The 17330-nt window shown below is 41.0% G+C and overlaps 1 protein-coding gene across 1 annotated transcript in view; it reads left to right on the plus strand.

Annotated features, from left to right (window-relative positions):
- Window positions 1–256: 256 nt before the first annotated feature.
- nox1 (NADPH oxidase 1) overlaps window positions 257–17330 on the plus strand; it is a 39628-nt gene continuing 22554 nt past the window's right edge. Inside the window, exons 1-6 of the mRNA XM_059977254.1 lie at window positions 257–373; window positions 474–569; window positions 4069–4179; window positions 12519–12603; window positions 13253–13395; window positions 14908–15089. Coding sequence (XP_059833237.1) covers window positions 329–373; window positions 474–569; window positions 4069–4179; window positions 12519–12603; window positions 13253–13395; window positions 14908–15089 — 662 coding nt within the window. The 5' untranslated portion in view covers window positions 257–328. The remainder of the gene's footprint in view (window positions 374–473; window positions 570–4068; window positions 4180–12518; window positions 12604–13252; window positions 13396–14907; window positions 15090–17330) is intronic.

A 17330-nucleotide genomic window follows, 5' to 3' on the forward strand; every position in this document is an offset into this window, starting at 1 on the left:
AACATTATTATAAGAAAGAGATTTGAAGAATGCTGTGGAATTGCGTGGATCCAGATTAGTTATGTATCATACCTTTATTAAACTAATTGCAGTTTAGAACTGTTTGACATATTGCAGTGTGACAAGCTCTGTTTAATCAAATACTCCAAGTTATTTCCTTATTAAAATCAAAAGTGATTACAAGAACAAACATAGGGGAAGAGGGAAAAAAAATTGACAACTACTTCCTTGAAGTCTGCCAAGCCAACACCCTTCCTGCCCTGTTCATCAGGTATAAGTGATGAAGTGATTGCTTTATTACGATTTAAGTCGGAGAAGCCCTGGAACCATGAGCAACTGGGTGGTTAACCATGGCATGTCTGCGCTTGTCATTGTAAGAAGATTATTAGACCTTTCTACTGAGTCTTTTCAATGACAATGGCATCAGAAGAGCTACAGAAAACTGACTGACCACTGTAATTTTTTGTTTACAGGTGGTGTGGCTGGGAATAAACATCTTTCTATTTGTCTTTTACTATGGAGTCTATGAGTATAATCCAGAATATTACTACACAAGGAAAATTCTTGGAGTAAGTACCTGTACTTCATTTATCTATCAAAGTTTATTGATATTGGTAATTGGAACACATTGGGACCAATTAGTTTGTTCATGGAAATAATTAAAAGTATAAAAAAGACAGACTGAATAATAAATTATGTATTTAAATGAAATACAAAACAAATTAAAAATACTAATGTAGTACTACAAAACCATGTATTAGTGCCTAAGTTATTGAGGGAGGAATTGATCCAGTCCACACAGCCGTGCTCTTTAGCTTGACAGTAAATGAACAAAACCAGTGCAGATAGCTAGTGTAGATAATGGACTGCCTTCATACAATGCTTTTGACAATTGCATCTTCACTTGCATTGTAACATTCAAGATAACTATTGATATCTTCAAATTCTTCAGAGTTCCTAACGTCCTGAGTAGCAGAATCATTTTATTTTCACTCCTGGCTATTTCTGGCATCTCCAAGCCCGAATGCTTGAAAAACCAGTGAGCAAAACATTTGAATTATCTTACTGCTTGTTTCTCGCCAAAATTCAATGCTTTTTGAACCCAAGCACACGCAACTGACACTGTTTAAAAACTGTTCGCTTTAAGCAGGGTGTATTGTCTAATAACTACATAAGAGCGCTGTGGTGAACTATATATACCTGTCTAGACATGCCCCCTGCTGACTGCTCCTGTGGCTCCTCCCACAGACCCCTGTATAAAGGCGATCAAGGCCTGAGCCCGGCCTCTCAGTCTCCAGGATGTAGTATGGTGGTCACTCACTGCTTGTTCCTTCTTCCAGTCAATAAAAGCTGATATCTCTCCTTCACGTCTCAGAGTGAGTTATTGATGGTGCATCAAACGCATGACTGATGCTAGTTAGAAACAGTTCAGTAATAGTCTCCTGCCCCAATTAAGTAGCATAGTGTCCCAAATAAATGAAGGGAATCCTGGCTATTTTCTCAATTAGATTTTGTTCCTTTAATGGTTGTTCCAAATATATAACTGAGCCAATTAACCGATGGCCCAATCAACCAGAATCCACTGTGCTTTCTTTACAAGGTGCAGATAAAATATCTCAAACAGTTCATGAGTAACGAATTATTGCTGCACTACCTAATTAGTATCTCCTGCATGTATCACATTAACAGGAATATTTTATTTCCTGCTCTGACGGATCTAAGGTTATTATTCTGACGTGACATAAGAATTGCTTGGGATTTCCTGAACAGCCACCTGCCTTTGTGAGACAGGCTGAATGTCCGTCAACCAGAACTGGAACAAATTCCTGAAAATGCTTGTTTATTTACTTCACCTTCACTGGTGCTCCAATGTAATCAATCTTGTTAACGAGTGACCCAGTAAGAGGAAATAAGGCATGATTATCAAAACTGTAATCTATTCTGATTGAAGATTGTAAAGAGATCCCTGAAACTGTAGATGGTTGCCATACTGGATATATGTGTTTAAATCCTTTTTTTGTATGGTCTCTTATTGTGAATCAAGAGAGCAGGGTTCCTATTGCATAGATTGCCAGGATTTCATGCACAATTGCCCTTCTACACATTCCAGAGACCAAATTCCTTATCGGAATTTACTCAATATCACAATAAACCCTTAGAATACAAATCTGAAGCAATTATAGATACCCGAGTCATAACAATTATTTATAATGGCGCGTATTATAATCCATTGTGTTCCAATTAAATAAGACATGCTTTCTACAATAATACTCGTGTCGTGTTATAGGTTCGATGCACTCTGTATTTTAATACAAGAGCAGTGTACATAAAGTTTGGGGCTAAAAATCCACATTCTGGAACAGGGAGAATTAAAAGGGATGGAACTTTACATAGCTTTAAAGTAAATTTATTAGTCGTCAGTTTGTTCATAAAATGTAATGTAATCTTTGATTATATTTTTTGAAAAACAGCAGACCTTTCCTTATCATTCAGTTTGCATCCTGTTGTGTCATTTTAACATCTTTCCTATCCTGCTATTATTGGGGGAGTCAATCCAAAAATTGTAGGATGCAGAATTGTAGAAATAGAATTGAAGCATGTTCAAATTAATACTAAACAATGCTACTTATTTTTACCTCAGAAGATTACAGGCCAGTGGGAAAGTTATTGGAAGGTATGCTAAGGGTCTGGATATATGAGTACTTGGATAGATAGGGATTGATTAGGGATAGTCAGCATGGCTAAGTACATGGTAGGTCATGTCTAACCAATCAGAATGCCTTTCGAGGAAGTTACTAGGAAAGTTGGTGAAGGCAAGACAGTAGCTGTTGTCTACATGGACTTTAGCAAGGCACTTGACAAGGTCCCACATGGGAGCTGGTCAGGAAGGTTCAGCATGCCAGAAGAAGTGCGCTTTGTAAGAGTGGTAGAAGATGGTTTCCTCTCTGACTGGAGGCCTGTGACTAGTGGAGTGCCACAGAGATCGGTGCTGGGTCTATTGTTGTTTGTCATCTGTATCAATGATCTGGACAACAATAAGGTTAATTTGAGCAGCAAATTTGCAGATGACGCCAAGATAGGGGGTATAGTTGACAGCGAGGAAGACTATCAGAGCTTGCAGTGGGATTTGGACCAGCTGGACAAATCTACTGAAAAAATGGCAGATGGAATTTAATGCAGACAAGTGCAAGTGTGGCTTGTCAGTAGAACCAACCAAAGTAACCTTACATAGTGAAAAGTGGGGCACTGAGGAGTGCTGTGGAGCAAAGGATTCTGGGAATATGCTCACTGAAAGTGGAATCACAGGTAGACAGGGTTGTAAAAAAGCTTTTTGGCACATTGACCTTTATAAATCAAAGTATTGAGTACAGGAGATGGGATGTAATATTGCAGATATATGAGATGCTGGTGAAACCTAATTTAGAGTATTATGTGCAGTTTTGGTCACCTACATACAGGAAAGATGTAAATAATGTTGAAAAAGTACAGAGAAAATATACAAGGATGTTGCCAGATCTGGGGGACCTGAGCTATAAGGAAATATTGAATGGGTTAGAACTTCATTCCCTAGAATGTAGAAGTTTTAGAATGTGCAAGTTTTTCCCCACTGAGTTCGGGTGGGACTACAACCAGAGGTCATAGGTCAAGGGTGAAAGGTGAAAAGTTTAAAGGGAACATGAAGGGAAACCTCATCACTCAGAATGTTGTGAAAGTGTAGAATAAGCTGCCAATGGAAGTGGTGCATGTGAGCCGAATTTCAACATTTAGGAGAAGTTTGGATAGGTACATGAATGGGAGGAGTATGGAGGGCTATGGTCCAGGTGCAAGCCAATAGGGGTAGCAGGTTAAATAGCTCAACACAGACTATAAGGGCTGAAAGGCCTGTTTCTATGCTGTACTTTTCTATGACTCTGTGACTCTAAGGCTTTAAGAAAAAGAATTGCAAATTTACATTGTATCTTTCTCAATATCTTGACTGGCACATTGCTGTATTTCTATTACTTTCTGTAGGTTAAACAAACTTACTTCAATTTTAACAATTTTGTGCTCCTGTTTTTTTTTTTGCAGTCTGCACTGGCCTGGGCCCGAGCTCCAGCTGCCTGTCTCAACTTTAACTGCTTGTTGATCTTGCTGCCTGTTTGTCGGAATTTACTCTCCTTTCTCAGAGGGTCCTGCTCGGTAAGAAACAGCCCTTCCTCTTCTGATCACTGAAGGTGTAGCTGTGGCGTAAGATTACTGGAAATAGTAAATGCCGTTTCACCTACTTAACATGAAAAAGGAAGCAGACAAATCTATTACCTATTCACAAAATATCCCAGAATTTCAGGTGGCTGATTCAACTGTTGGTCGTTAGGATTCTCTGCAGGGGTGATGCTTACTCCTTCAGAGGTGACTCAATTCAACCAGTGCTACCCACCATTTAATCCTGGTGTATTTGTGATCCAGAGTTTCTCTGGAAGTCAAGAATGAGTCATAGAACTTGTTGCTGACAGACATTTTATTAAGTGTTTCAAGACCAAAGAATGTAGAAAGAAAGAACTTGAGAGAACTAAGGAGAATAAATCACATGCGCCTCATATTCAGAAAACAAAATTCCACTCACTGACAATTAACCTATAAATAGTTAGATCTAAACAGTGTGAAAACTGAGAAGCTTTATATAGAAAATATAGAAGCAACTGTCTCAAAATTACTGGAAAATTCACTGAGCAGTTACATGTATATAGGTAATTATGTACAAATACAAACAAGCATTGGAACGTTAAACTACAAGAAGGAAAATATAAGGAAACTAACAATTCTACACCCTAATCCAATAACGCTGTTAATATTTCTTGCTAGTAAATGTGCTCTGATGTCTCCAGAGGAGCGAATAGTTTTTTTTTCATTCTGCCTGAAAGATCTCAGTTAAAACTACTGCCCCTTATGAGTTTCTGCTGAGGAAATTGGAAAAGAGAAAAATATTGCAGAGGATTTAAACGTAAACCAAGAGCCGGCTTTTCGTTTTGTGGCACTGTCCTTCCACACTGAACCCTTGGTGGGTCCAAACTTTCCCGATGGTTTCTCTGGTTACATTGTTTGTAACTTTGGATAGCTTGGGGAAGTAGATGAGAATCCACCAACATTTCTGCCCGTTGGCAAGAAATCACAGTCACCATTTCAGAAGCAAGAATCATAAATTGTCAAAAGGGCTTCTGCTGGCTATGATAAAAATGGAAGATTTCTCCAGAAGAATCTTACTATAAATCATATAATCACTGGAGCCCGAGGTGCAACTCAATGATCTACCTGCACATTGACTTACCATCACCAGCCTGTGAAAATTTCTGAATTATAGGGAGTATATAACCTTATGTATATTTTAAAGGAAATACTGGTATATAATTAGCAATACCCAAAGTTTGATTCCTGTTTTGCAAAACACAAACTCCACTGTATTATCCCAGTAAGTAAGTTACATCAGTTGTTTGCTGAGGAAAGGGTTAGACACAGTTACAAAGCTGTCCTGGGGAACAGCTCCCTGACACTTCACGCTTGACACGTGAATAAACTACAGGGGGCAACCAGTGCCTATGGAACAGAAAATTCTTTCTAGCCAGAGCAAAGTAGAAGTCAAAAAATTCAAAAAAATACATGAAAAGAACAATCAGTGTGAGTGGCATATTGGTTGATTTTATGAACAAGATGGTAGAATTGCAGCTATTCACAACTGAAGTTTCCGTCCAGCCTCCCGGACAGCCATATCTGCACCTGATGTGTCAAGCTGCAGCTCCTGAGGGACCGAGCTAGGGAACTGGAGATGCAGCTCGATGACCTTCGCCTGGTCAGGGAGAGCGAGGAGGTGATAGAGAGGAGTTATAGTCAGATAGTCACACCGGGGCCATGGGAGACAGACAAGTGGGTCACAGTCAGGAGAGGGAAGGGGAAGAGTCAGGTACTAGAGAGTACCCCTGTGGCTGTACCCCTTTACAATAAGTAATCCTGTTTGAGTACTGTTGGGGGGGGGGGGGGAACAGCCTACCTGGGGGAAACACAGTGGCCGTGCCTCTGGCACAGAGTCTGGCCCTGAGGCTCAGAAGGGTAGGGAAAGGAAGAGGAAGGCAGTAGTGATAGGGGATTCTATAGTTAGGGGGTCAGGTAGATGATTCTGTGAACACAGGAAAGAAACCCGGATGGTAGTTTGCCACCCAGGTGCCAGGGCCTGGGATGTTTCAGATCACGTCCAAGATATCCTGCAGTGGGAGGGAGAACAGTCAGAGGTCGTGGTACATATTGGTACCAATGATATAGATAGGAAAGGGGAAGAGGTCCTGAAAAAGGACTACAGGGAGTTAGGAAGGAAGTTGAGAAGCAGGACTGCAAAAGTAGTAATCACTGCCTGTACCACGTGACAATGAGAATAGGAATAGAATGAGGTGGTGGATAAATGTGTGGCTGAGGGATTGGAGCGGGGGCAGGGATTCAGATTTCTCAATCATTGGGACCTCTTTTGGGGCAGGTGTGATTTGTGCAAAAAGGACGGGTTGCACTTGAATCCAAGGGGAGCCAATATCCTGGTGAGGAGGTTTGCAGAAGCTGCTGGGGAGAGCTTAAAAAAGAATTAGAATTGTTGGGGGCCAGGAACTGAACTGAAGAGACTGGGGAAGAGGAGGCTGGCTCACGAACAGAAAGAACTTGTAGACAGTGCAAGAGGGAGAGTAGACAGGTGAAAGAGAAGGGACGTGCTCAGACTGAAAGTTTGAGATGTGTCTATTTTAATGCAAGGAGTGTTGTGAACAAAACGGATGAGCTTACAGCATGGATAGGTACTTGGATATATGATGTGGTGGCCATTACAGAGACTTGGATGGCTCAGGGACAGGAATGGTTACTTCAAGTGCCGGATTTTAGATGTTTCAGAAAAGGCAGAGAGGGAAGCAAAAGAGGTGGGGATGTGGCACTGTTGATCAGAGATAGTGTCATGGCTGCAGAAAAGGTGGATGGTACGGAGCGATTGTCTACAGAGTGTCTGTGGGTGGAGGTTAGGAACAGGAGGGGATCAATAACTTTAATAGGTATTTTTTATAAGCTGCCCAATACTAACAGGGATTTCAAGGAGCAGATAGAGAAACAGATCCTGGAAAGGTGTAATAATAACAGAGTTGTTGTGATGGGAGATTTTAATTTCCCAAATATTGATTGGCATCTCACTAGAGCAAGGGGTTTAGATGGGGTGGAGTTTGTTAGGTGCGTTCAGGAAGGTTTCTTGACACAGTATGTAGATAAGCCTACAAGAGGAGAGGCTGCACTTGATTTGGTATTGGGAAATGAACCTGGTCAGGTGTCAGATCTCTCAGTGGGAGAGCATTTTATAGATAGTGATCATAATTCTGTCTCCTTTATAATAGCATTGGAGAGAGATAGGAACAGACAAGTTAGAAAAGCATTTAATTGCTGTAAGGGGAATTATGAGGCTATCAGGCAAGAAATTGGAGGCTAAATTGGAAACAGATGTTCTCAGGGAAAAGTATGGAAGAAATGTGGCAAATATTCAGAGGATATTTGTGTGGAGTTCTGGAAAGGTATGTTCCATTGAGACAGGGAAGTTATGTAGGGTACAGGAACTGTGGTGTACAAAGGCTGTAATAAATCTAGTCAAGAAGAAAAGAAAAGCTTACAAAAGGTTCGGAGAGAGTTAGGTAATGTTAGAGATCTGGAATATTATAAGTCTACTAGGAAGGAGCTTAAAAAGGAAATTAGGAGAGCCAAAATGGGCCATGAGAAGGCCTTGGCAGGCAGAATTAAGGAAAATCCCAAGGCATTTTACACATATGTGAGGAGCTAGAGGATAAGACGTGAAAGAATAGGACCTATCAAGTGTGACAGTGGGGAAGTGTGTATAACAATAGACAATAGGTGCAAGAGTAGGCCATTCGGCCCTTTGAGCCAGCACCACCATTCACTGTGATCATGGCTGATCATCCACAATCAGTACGCTGTTCCTGCCTTCTCCCTATATCCATTGACTCCACTATCTTTAAGAGCTCTATCTAAATCTTTCTTGAAAACATCCAGAGAATTGGCCTCCACTGCCTTCTGAGGCAGAGCATTCCACAGATCCACAACTGTCCGGGTGAAAAAGTTTCTCTTCAACTCCATTCTAAATGGCCCACCCCTTATTCTTAAACTGTGGCCTCTGGTTCTGGACTCTCCCAACATCGGGAACATGTTTCCTGCCTCTAGCATGTCCAATCCCTTAATAATCTTACATGTTTCAATCAGATCCCCTCTCATCCTTCTAAATTCTAGTGTATACAAGCCCAGTCGCTCCAATCTTTCAACATATGACAGTCCCGCCATCCTGGGAATTAACCTCGTGAACCTACGCTGCACTCCCCCAATAGCTAGAATGTCTTTCCTCAAATTTGGAGACCAAATTTGGAACCAGAGGAAATAGCGGAGGTACTTAATGAATACTTTACTTCAGTATTCACTGCGGAAAAGGATCTTAGTGATTGTAGTGACGACTTGCAGCAGACTGAAAAGCTTGAGCATGTAGATATTAAGAAAGAGGATGTGCTGGAGTTTTGGAGAGCATCAAGTTGGATAAGTTGCCAGGACTGGATGAAATGTACCCCGGGCTACTGTGGGAGGCAAGGGAAGAGATTGCTGAGCCTCTGGCGATGATCTTTGCATCATCAATGGGGACAGGAGAGGTTCCAGAGGATTGGAGGGTTGCAGATGTTGTTCCTTTATTCAAGAAAGGGAGAAGAGATAGCCCAGGAAATTATAGACCAACCTCAGTGGTTGGTCAGCTGATGGAGAAGATCCTGAGAGGCAGGATTTATAAACATTTGGAGAAGTATAATATGATTAGGAGTAGTCAGCATGGCTTTGTCAAGGGCAGGTCGTGTCTTACGAGCCTGATTAAATTTTTTGAGGATGTGACTAAACACATTGATGAAGGAAGAGCAGTAGATATAGTGTATATGGATTTCAGCAAGGCATTTGATAAGGTACCCCATGCAAGGCTTATTGAGAAAGTAAGGAGGCATGGGATCCAAGGGGACATTGCTTTGTGGATCCAGAACTGGCTTGCCCACAGAAGGCAAAGAGTGGTTGTAGATGGGTCATATTCTGCATGGAGGTCGGGCACCAGTGGGGTGCCTCAGGGATCTGTTCTGGGACACTTACTCTTTGTGATTTTTATAAATGACCTGGATGAGGAAATGGAGGGATGGGTTAGTAAGTTTGCTGATGACAGAAAGATAGGGGTGTTGTGGATAGTGCATTGGGCTGTCAGAGGTTACAGCGAGACATTGATAGGATGTAAAACTGGGCTGAGAAGTGGCAGATGGAGTTCAACCCAGATAAGTGTGAAGTGGTTCATTTTGGTAGATCTAATATGATAGCAGAATATAGTATTAATGGTAAGACTCTTGGCAGTGTGGAGGATCAGAGGGATCTTGGGGTCCGAGACTGTAGGACTCTCAAAGCAGCTGCGTAGGTTGACCCTGTGGTTAAGAAGGCGTACGGTGTATTGGCCTTCATCAATTGTGGAATTGAATTTAGGAGCTGAGAGGTAATATTGCAGCTATATAGGACCCTGGTCTGACCCCACTTAGAGTACTGTGCTCAGTTCTGGTTGCCTCACTACAAGAAGGATGTGAAAACCATAGAAAGGGTGCAGAGGAGGTGTACAAGGATGTTTCCTGGATTGGGCAGCATGCCTTATGAGATTAGGCTGAGAGAACTCGGCCTTTTCTCCTTGGAGCAAAGGAGGATGTGACCTAATAGAGGTTTATAAAATGATGAGAGGCATTGATCGTGTGGATAGTCAGAGGCTTTTTCCCAGGGCTGAAATGGTTGCCACAAGAGGACACAGGTTTAAGGTGCTGGGGAGTAGGTACAGAGGAGATATCAGGGGTGTTTTTTACTCAGAGAGGTGAGTGCGTGGAATGGGCTGCCAGAAACAGTGGTGGAGGCTGATATGATAGGGTCTTTTAAGAGATTTTTAGGTAGGTACATGGAGCTTAGTAAAATAGAGGGCTATAGGTATGCCTAGTAATTTCTAAGGTAGAGACATGTTCGGCACAACTTTGTGGCCTGAAGGGCCTGTATTATGCTGTAGATTTTATATAGTTCACTATAATTTAGGCTAAAAAAACCCATCATTCTCCAATGATTTCTCTGTAATTATGTAGTTTCCATATCTGCTCTAACAAGAAGAACATTCCATATATTTACTGCTATCTGATGCCAGTCTTGAGTATTCTTCTTCTTCTGCTTAGGCAGTCCCTTGTGATAGAGGACAATTTTCTTTCCCTTCTGTTTTGTGGGTCCGAGGGGACTAATGAGGCCAGTGTGGGAACTATATGGCCTTCTTGAGTTGAGGCAAGAGCTGACTGGAGATTTGTGGATGGGCAGTTTGTGAGGTTTCTTCTGCAGCTTACGAAGGTCTTTCAGGTGTTCCTGGTGCATGGCCTTGAGGTTCTCAATCTCTGCCAAAAGCTCCTCCTGCTCCCTGAGTGGTCCCGGGCCCAGAATCAGCAGGGAAGATGTACCTTTTCAATGTTCTCCACAAAGATACAGTTTGAAAGAGAGTGCTTGTTTCAGCTGAGAAAACAAGAAATTGGAGCTCAGCAGCCCAGGCAGCATCTGTGGAGGAGTCAATGCTTCAGGGGGAGACTCTTCTTCTGAACTTACACTGATGGTGCAGTATATGGACACGTTGCCAGCTCTAGCAATGAAGCTCCTTTGATTTTCTGACTCCAATCTTCTTTGACATTCAGCATACTGTGCAAGTCGATAATGCAACTTGTCAATATTGTTCCATTAGCAGTATTCACCAATTGTCAAAGAGGTTATCAATAGATTGCTCGAATAGCTTTGTTGCATTACTACAACTAGTTTTAACAAACACACTGAGGCTTCTCTATTGCATCCACCAAAAAAAAACAGTTTTTTAAAAATCTGTAAAATACCAATTTTAAACTGTGTCATAGCAGTCAAAATACAAAGTGTTTCTAAAAATATGGTGATTTGAAAAAAATAAGAGGGAAGAAGATGGATCAATCTATGGATCTTTCCATGGACATGGATGGAATGATCTATGGATTTGTTCATTGTGTCATAGTCTGTTCCATCGACTCCTCATTTCCGTTAATTTCCTTTTTCCCGTGTTCTATCGGGTTCCTTGATTAGGGCACCTGATCCTCATCTAAACCGGCAGCATAAAACTCCAGCTTACATCTACTCAGTGCTGGGCTGTCACCTCAGCCAGAGTGGCAATGTATGTTCCAGGTCGCCAAGAATTCTGGACCGTCACCTGAGCCTCCGGGACTGTGTGGAAATGCTCGTTCCGGGCCGCCAAGAATAGGGACCGTCTTCCAAGCCAAGAGACAAATTGTCTGTCATTGTTGGGTTTTGTCGTTTCATATCCAGCTGAGGATTGCTGCCATTTGCCGCTCCTCTGAGCCAAAATATGAATCGTCTGTCTTTGTATGGAGTTGTCATCTCCGTGTTCAAGTCCAAGACCAGGCTCCAAGTCCAAGTCAAGTCCAAATCCATGCTCTGAGAGCAAGTCAACATTCAAGTCCACATAAGAATCCTAACCCGCTCTCTGTGCCTATGTCCTGCACTTGGGTCCGCTCCAACTGCTCATTGCAGCACATTGGTTTGGATAGAATGATCTATAGACTTGTTCATAGGTTTGGATGGAATGATCTGTCGATTTGTTTATTGGTTTGGATAGAATGATCTCTGGATTTGTTCACTAGTTTGGATAGAATGATCTCTGGATTTGTTCACTGGTTTGGATAGAATGATCTCTGGATTTGTTCACTGGTTTGGAATGAATGATCTCTGGATTTGTTCAGTGGTTTGGATAGAATGATCTCTGGATTTGTTCAGTGGTTTGGATAGAATGATCTCTGGATTTGTTCACTGGTTTGGATAGAATGATCTCTGGATTTGTTCACTGGTTTGGATGGAATGATCTCTGGATTTGTTCAGTGGTTTGGATAGAATGATCTCTGGATTTGTTCAGTGGTTTGGATAGAATGATCTCTGGATTTGTTCAGTGGTTTGGATGGAATGATCTCTGGATTTGTTCACTGGTTTGGATAGAATGATCTCTGGATTTGTTCAGTGGTTTGGATAGAATGATCTCTGGATTTGTTCAGTGGTTTGGATAGAATGATCTGTGGATTTGTTCAGTGGTTTGGAATGAATGATCTCTGGATTTGTTCACTGTTTTGGATAGAATGATCTCTGGATTTTTTCACTGGTTTGGATAGAATGATCTATGGACTTGTTCATGCCTCTCACTCTCCTCAGAATTTTTCTGTGCTTATCCCTTGCAATTTTTTGTGACTTTCTAAAATGAGAGAAAATACTTAAACAATATTGCAATTTCATCTGATAATTTCATAAGAATCACAAAAGAAAGCTTTAGATTTGCATTCATGTCCTATCAAAACAGAATCTTGCTGCTTAATAGAATTGTTTTTGATTGTATTTTTTCTGCATTATGTTAGTGCCGTAGATGCGGTGTAAGGAAACAGCTGGACAAGAACCTCACATTCCATAAACTTGTGGCATACATGATTGCCTTGCACACAGGTAGGTCTTCAGTGCCATCTGAGAATAAAGGGACTTTTTCAATTCTCTTGTATGCAAGTACAGAGAATGTAAATCTTTGTTTTTCTTTTTTGACAAATGCATGACTTCCTTTTATTGAAATGGTCCTTAATTTTATGGAAATCACTACTTTTGCCTACTTCATATCTACACACTAAACCCCAAATGACTTGAGCAGGCTCCCATTCCAAGTTCCTTTTCTTCAGCTGAGGTAGAAGAACACTGCTGTAGAGGTTGTCAGAATGTACCAAAGCGAAGAATATTGGCTGATGATGTAGATTCAAAATCGAAAAATAATATTCACATTTCCTCCTTGCCTCATGCAGTTGATTGCCCACAATCAAATCCACCAGGAATACAAATCTTTTACATTTTAATCCCTTTCTCAGTCCATAACTCAGGCTGCTTGCTGTTTTGCTAATATGCAGATGTTTCTGATGACTTCTGAAAGGATTTAATCATCACAACTGCCTACATATGGACATATGCATTCTGCAGCTACATTGTCTAAATATTTCTACATAAATAGTCAATACATCAATTCTAATTAAGATAAGCTTTGAACCTTTTTTTGACAAGAGAAGTTGCCTGTATTTTGTCTTTTAACACTGTTGTCACCAAATCCCCACAGCAATTCACATTGTGGCACATTTATTCAACTTTGAATGGTTCAACAACAGTCAACAGTCAACAGAACAGACTCTGGATGCTGTACTATCGAGAATTGGGGAGAATAATACCAAATGGTTGAATCCTATTCGGTCTGCTCATACAGTAAGAAATGGTTTCTTGTACTTGAATAATGGATTATAACATTGAAGAGATTATCACTTTCATGTCACAACCTTCAATCCTTTCTCCTGCCAGGAACATCCAACTCTCTTGAAATCAGGTATATTGCCAATGCCAAAGGCATTTCCTGATGCCCCACTATGCACAAGGCTATCCCTTGAGTATATTTTCTTTACAATGCTCAATCATTTAACTTTCAATTTTCCTAATCTTGGTATTTGAAAATGATATCACAGTGAACAAAAGTTCTTGTATAACAATTGTATAGTCTGAATCGTCTAAATTTCATTAAAAAAGTGAATGTTCAGCACTTGATGCATCACCTTGTGAGTTGCAAAAATCTGTTTTCTTGCTCTTTCATGATATACTTTTCTTTTTGCCTTTATATGTTTTAGTTTTCTGTTAAAGCTCTTGCACAATTCAATTATTTGGCATTGTTACTGGGAGTTCATGGCAAACAAGTGTCTGAGTATTGCCTTCAGAGGGAGACTGACAGAGGTGAAAATTCCACGTGCACATTTTCTTTAAACGTTATTAACCACAAATTGTTCAATTGTTCCGGAAAGTGGGTCTGAAGATTGTGTAATTCTACCTGTGCTACAAACATAGGCAATGTTACAGGTTCTCCCTCCTTCTGAAACTAAATATTTCTCAAGCGGCCAAGCATATATGTTTGTGATTTCAACTTATTTTGAAGAATGCAGTTATTCCTGTCCAGCCACTCTTGTCATAAACCACAGGTACTAAAAGAAGCAATTGTTACAAAATTCCTTCAGAAACACATGGCGTGTTGACAGGAGCAAAACATTTTGGTGATGACAATTACAACTAAAGTTCCTCAAAAGAAGAAAGATCTCCCGCTCCAAGTACATACAAACTGTATGGGTGGTTTCACAAATATTTCTTGTTCATGCCTCGAGTAGAAAAACACACACTTTCTAGATCTGGCAAGACTGTACATTGAAGAATGTACAGAAAGGAAAGGAGGGTTATGGGCTGAGTGTGGGTCAGTGGGACTAGGTGAGAGTAAGCGTTCAGGACGGACTAGAAAGGCCGAGATGGCCTGTTTCCGTGTTGTAATTGTTATATGGTTATAAGAAGGAGGTAGCTAAAGTCAAAAAATTAATCTGTAAGAATTAAAGAGTTGAGAATGTAACTATTAACATCCAATCCAATTACACATTAAAAGCTTGACTGGGAATCTATAAAATAGATGCACAGCTTGAATCAATGGTTCTTCGGTAAGAATTTTAATTTTCAATATATTGGTGTTGCGCGCACGCGTGTGTGTGTGTGTGTGTGTGTGTGTGTGTGTGTGTGTGTGCCCACTTGTGTAAATAATTTCTCAAAATCCTTATAGATACCAAATGAAATATTACCAAAAATATCAAGACATTCCTTATGGAATCCTAGCTCTTGGCTATGTATGTTAAAAGAATCTCCCCTCGTGGGTTAAGTGCCGCTGTCATTAATGTGTGCGCATCTCTTCCTCAGACCCCCAGTTATGTTACATTCACCACAATTGCTGGCTTAACTGGAGTCATCATCACATTGGCCCTTATCCTCATGATCACATCTTCAACAGACACCATTCGGAGATCATACTATGAAGTCTTCTGGTTTACACACCATCTCTTTGTCATATTCTTTGCAGGACTTGTCATTCATGGAATCGGGTACGTACTTAAAATGGACAGAATTGTTGTGAAGAAAGAGTTCTTTCTTTCAGAGAATTTCATTATAGGATATACTCCTGTATTTGTGCATTCTCAGTATTTTAAAATAGACTTTTAAAAATGACAGCAAATAAAATTTAGATAGCACCATAGCAATTTTACAATCAATGAAATAATTTTGAAGCAAGGCCAGTGTAAAAAGTCAGAAATCAAAACAGTTGAAGTGTCATAAACTCAAGAGATTCTGCAAATGCTGGAAATCCAAAGCAACACGCACTAAATCAGAATCAGAATCAGGTTCATTATCACCGGCATGTGAAGTGAAATTTGTTAACTTAGCAGCAGCAGTTCAATGCAATACATAATCTAGCTGAAAAAAATAATAACAAATAAAATAAAAAAATACTAACAATAGAAAGAGAAGTAAATCAATTAGGTATATTGAAAAGATTTAAAAAACATGCGAAAACAGAAATACTGTAGATTAAAAAATATGAGGTACTGTCCAAAGATTCAATGTCCATGTAAGACATTGGTGAGGCTAAATTTGGACTATTGTTTGCAGATTTGGTCATCTAACTATAGGAAGGATATCAGTAAGACTGAAAGAATGCAGAGAAGATTTACCAGGGTGTTGCCGGCTATTCAGGAGTTGAGTTACAGGGAAAGATTGAACAGGTTAGGACTTTATTCCTTGGAGCGTAAAATAATGAGGGGAGATTTGATAGAGGTTTACAAAATTATGAGAGGTATAGACAGAGTAAACACGAGTAGACTCTTTCCACTTAGATTAGGAGAGATAAATACGAGAGGACATGGCTTTAGGGTGAAAGGGGAAAGGTTTAGGGGGAACATTAGGGGGAACTTCACTCAGAGAGTGATGGAAGTGTGGAATGAGCTGCCATCTAACATGGTAAATGCGGGCTCACTCTTAAGAATAAATTGGATGGATAGGTACATGGATGGGAGAGGTCTGGAGGGTTATGGACTGGGTGGAGGTCAATGGGACGAGTGGAATAAAGTTTTGGCACAGACTAGAAGGACTGAATGGCCTGTTTCCTGAGCTGTAGTGTTCTCTGGTTCTATGGAATCAGATGGCAGAGGGGAAGAAACTGTTCCTGAATTGCTGAGTATGTGCCTTCAGGCTTCTGTACCTCTATCTGATGATAACAGTGAGAAAAGGGTATGTCCCGGATGCTGGAGGTCCTTAATAATGGATGCTGCCTTTCTGAGACACCACAATACTGGAGGAACTCTGCAGGTCAGGCAGCAACTATGGAAATGGATAAACTGTCAACGTTTTGGGCCGAGATCCTTCATCAGGACAGGAAAGATGCCAGAATAAAAAGGTGGGGGGAGGGGAAGGAGGTCTAGCTGGAAGGTGATAGGTGAAGCCAGGTGGGTGGGAAAGGGCTGGTAAAGAAGGAATTTAATAAGAGGGGATAGAGGACCATAGGAGAAAGGGAAGGAGGAAGGGCATCAGTGAGAGGTGATAGGCGGGTGAGGAGAAAAGTTAAGAGATCAGAGTTGGGAATAGAAGAAGAGAGAAGGGGAAGGGAATAAATAATTACCGGAAGGAGAAATTGATGTCCATGCCATCAGGTTGGAGATGGAAGATGAGGTATTTCTCCTCCACCCTGAGAGTGGCCTCATCGTGGCAAACGAAGAGGTCAGGGACCAATATGTCAGAATGGGAATAGGAATTGGAATTAAAATGCTTGGCCGCCAGGAAGTCCCACGTGGTAGACTGTGCAGAGGTGCTCAACAAAGCGGTCCCCCAATTTATGTCAGGTCTCACCAATGTAGAGGAGGCTGCATTGGTAGCACCAGATATGATGGACAACCTCAGCAGACTCGCAGGTGAAGTGTTGCTTCACCCGGAAGGGCTGCTTGGGGTTCTGAATGGAGGTAAGAGAATTCTGCCAGGAGGGAGATCAGTCGGGAGGGATGAATGGACAAGGGAATTAGGGAAGGAGCGATCCCTGAACAAAGCAGAGAGTTGGGAGAGGTAAAGATATGTCTGGTGGTAGGATCCCACTGAAGATGGCAGAGGTTGTGAAGAATGATGAACTGCATGCAGATGCTCACGGGGTGGTAGACACGGGGAGGACAAGAGGAATATGTCATAACAATGTGACTAAGAGTCATCAGGAGTGTTTAATAATACAACAAAAATGCTGTTTATATTCAGGAGACATCTGTGGAGAAAGAACAAAAGTGACTTTTTAGGCCAATAACCTC

This window comes from Hypanus sabinus, chromosome 8, assembly GCF_030144855.1.
Source record: "Hypanus sabinus isolate sHypSab1 chromosome 8, sHypSab1.hap1, whole genome shotgun sequence".
NCBI classification, from domain to species: Eukaryota; Metazoa; Chordata; class Chondrichthyes; order Myliobatiformes; family Dasyatidae; genus Hypanus; species Hypanus sabinus.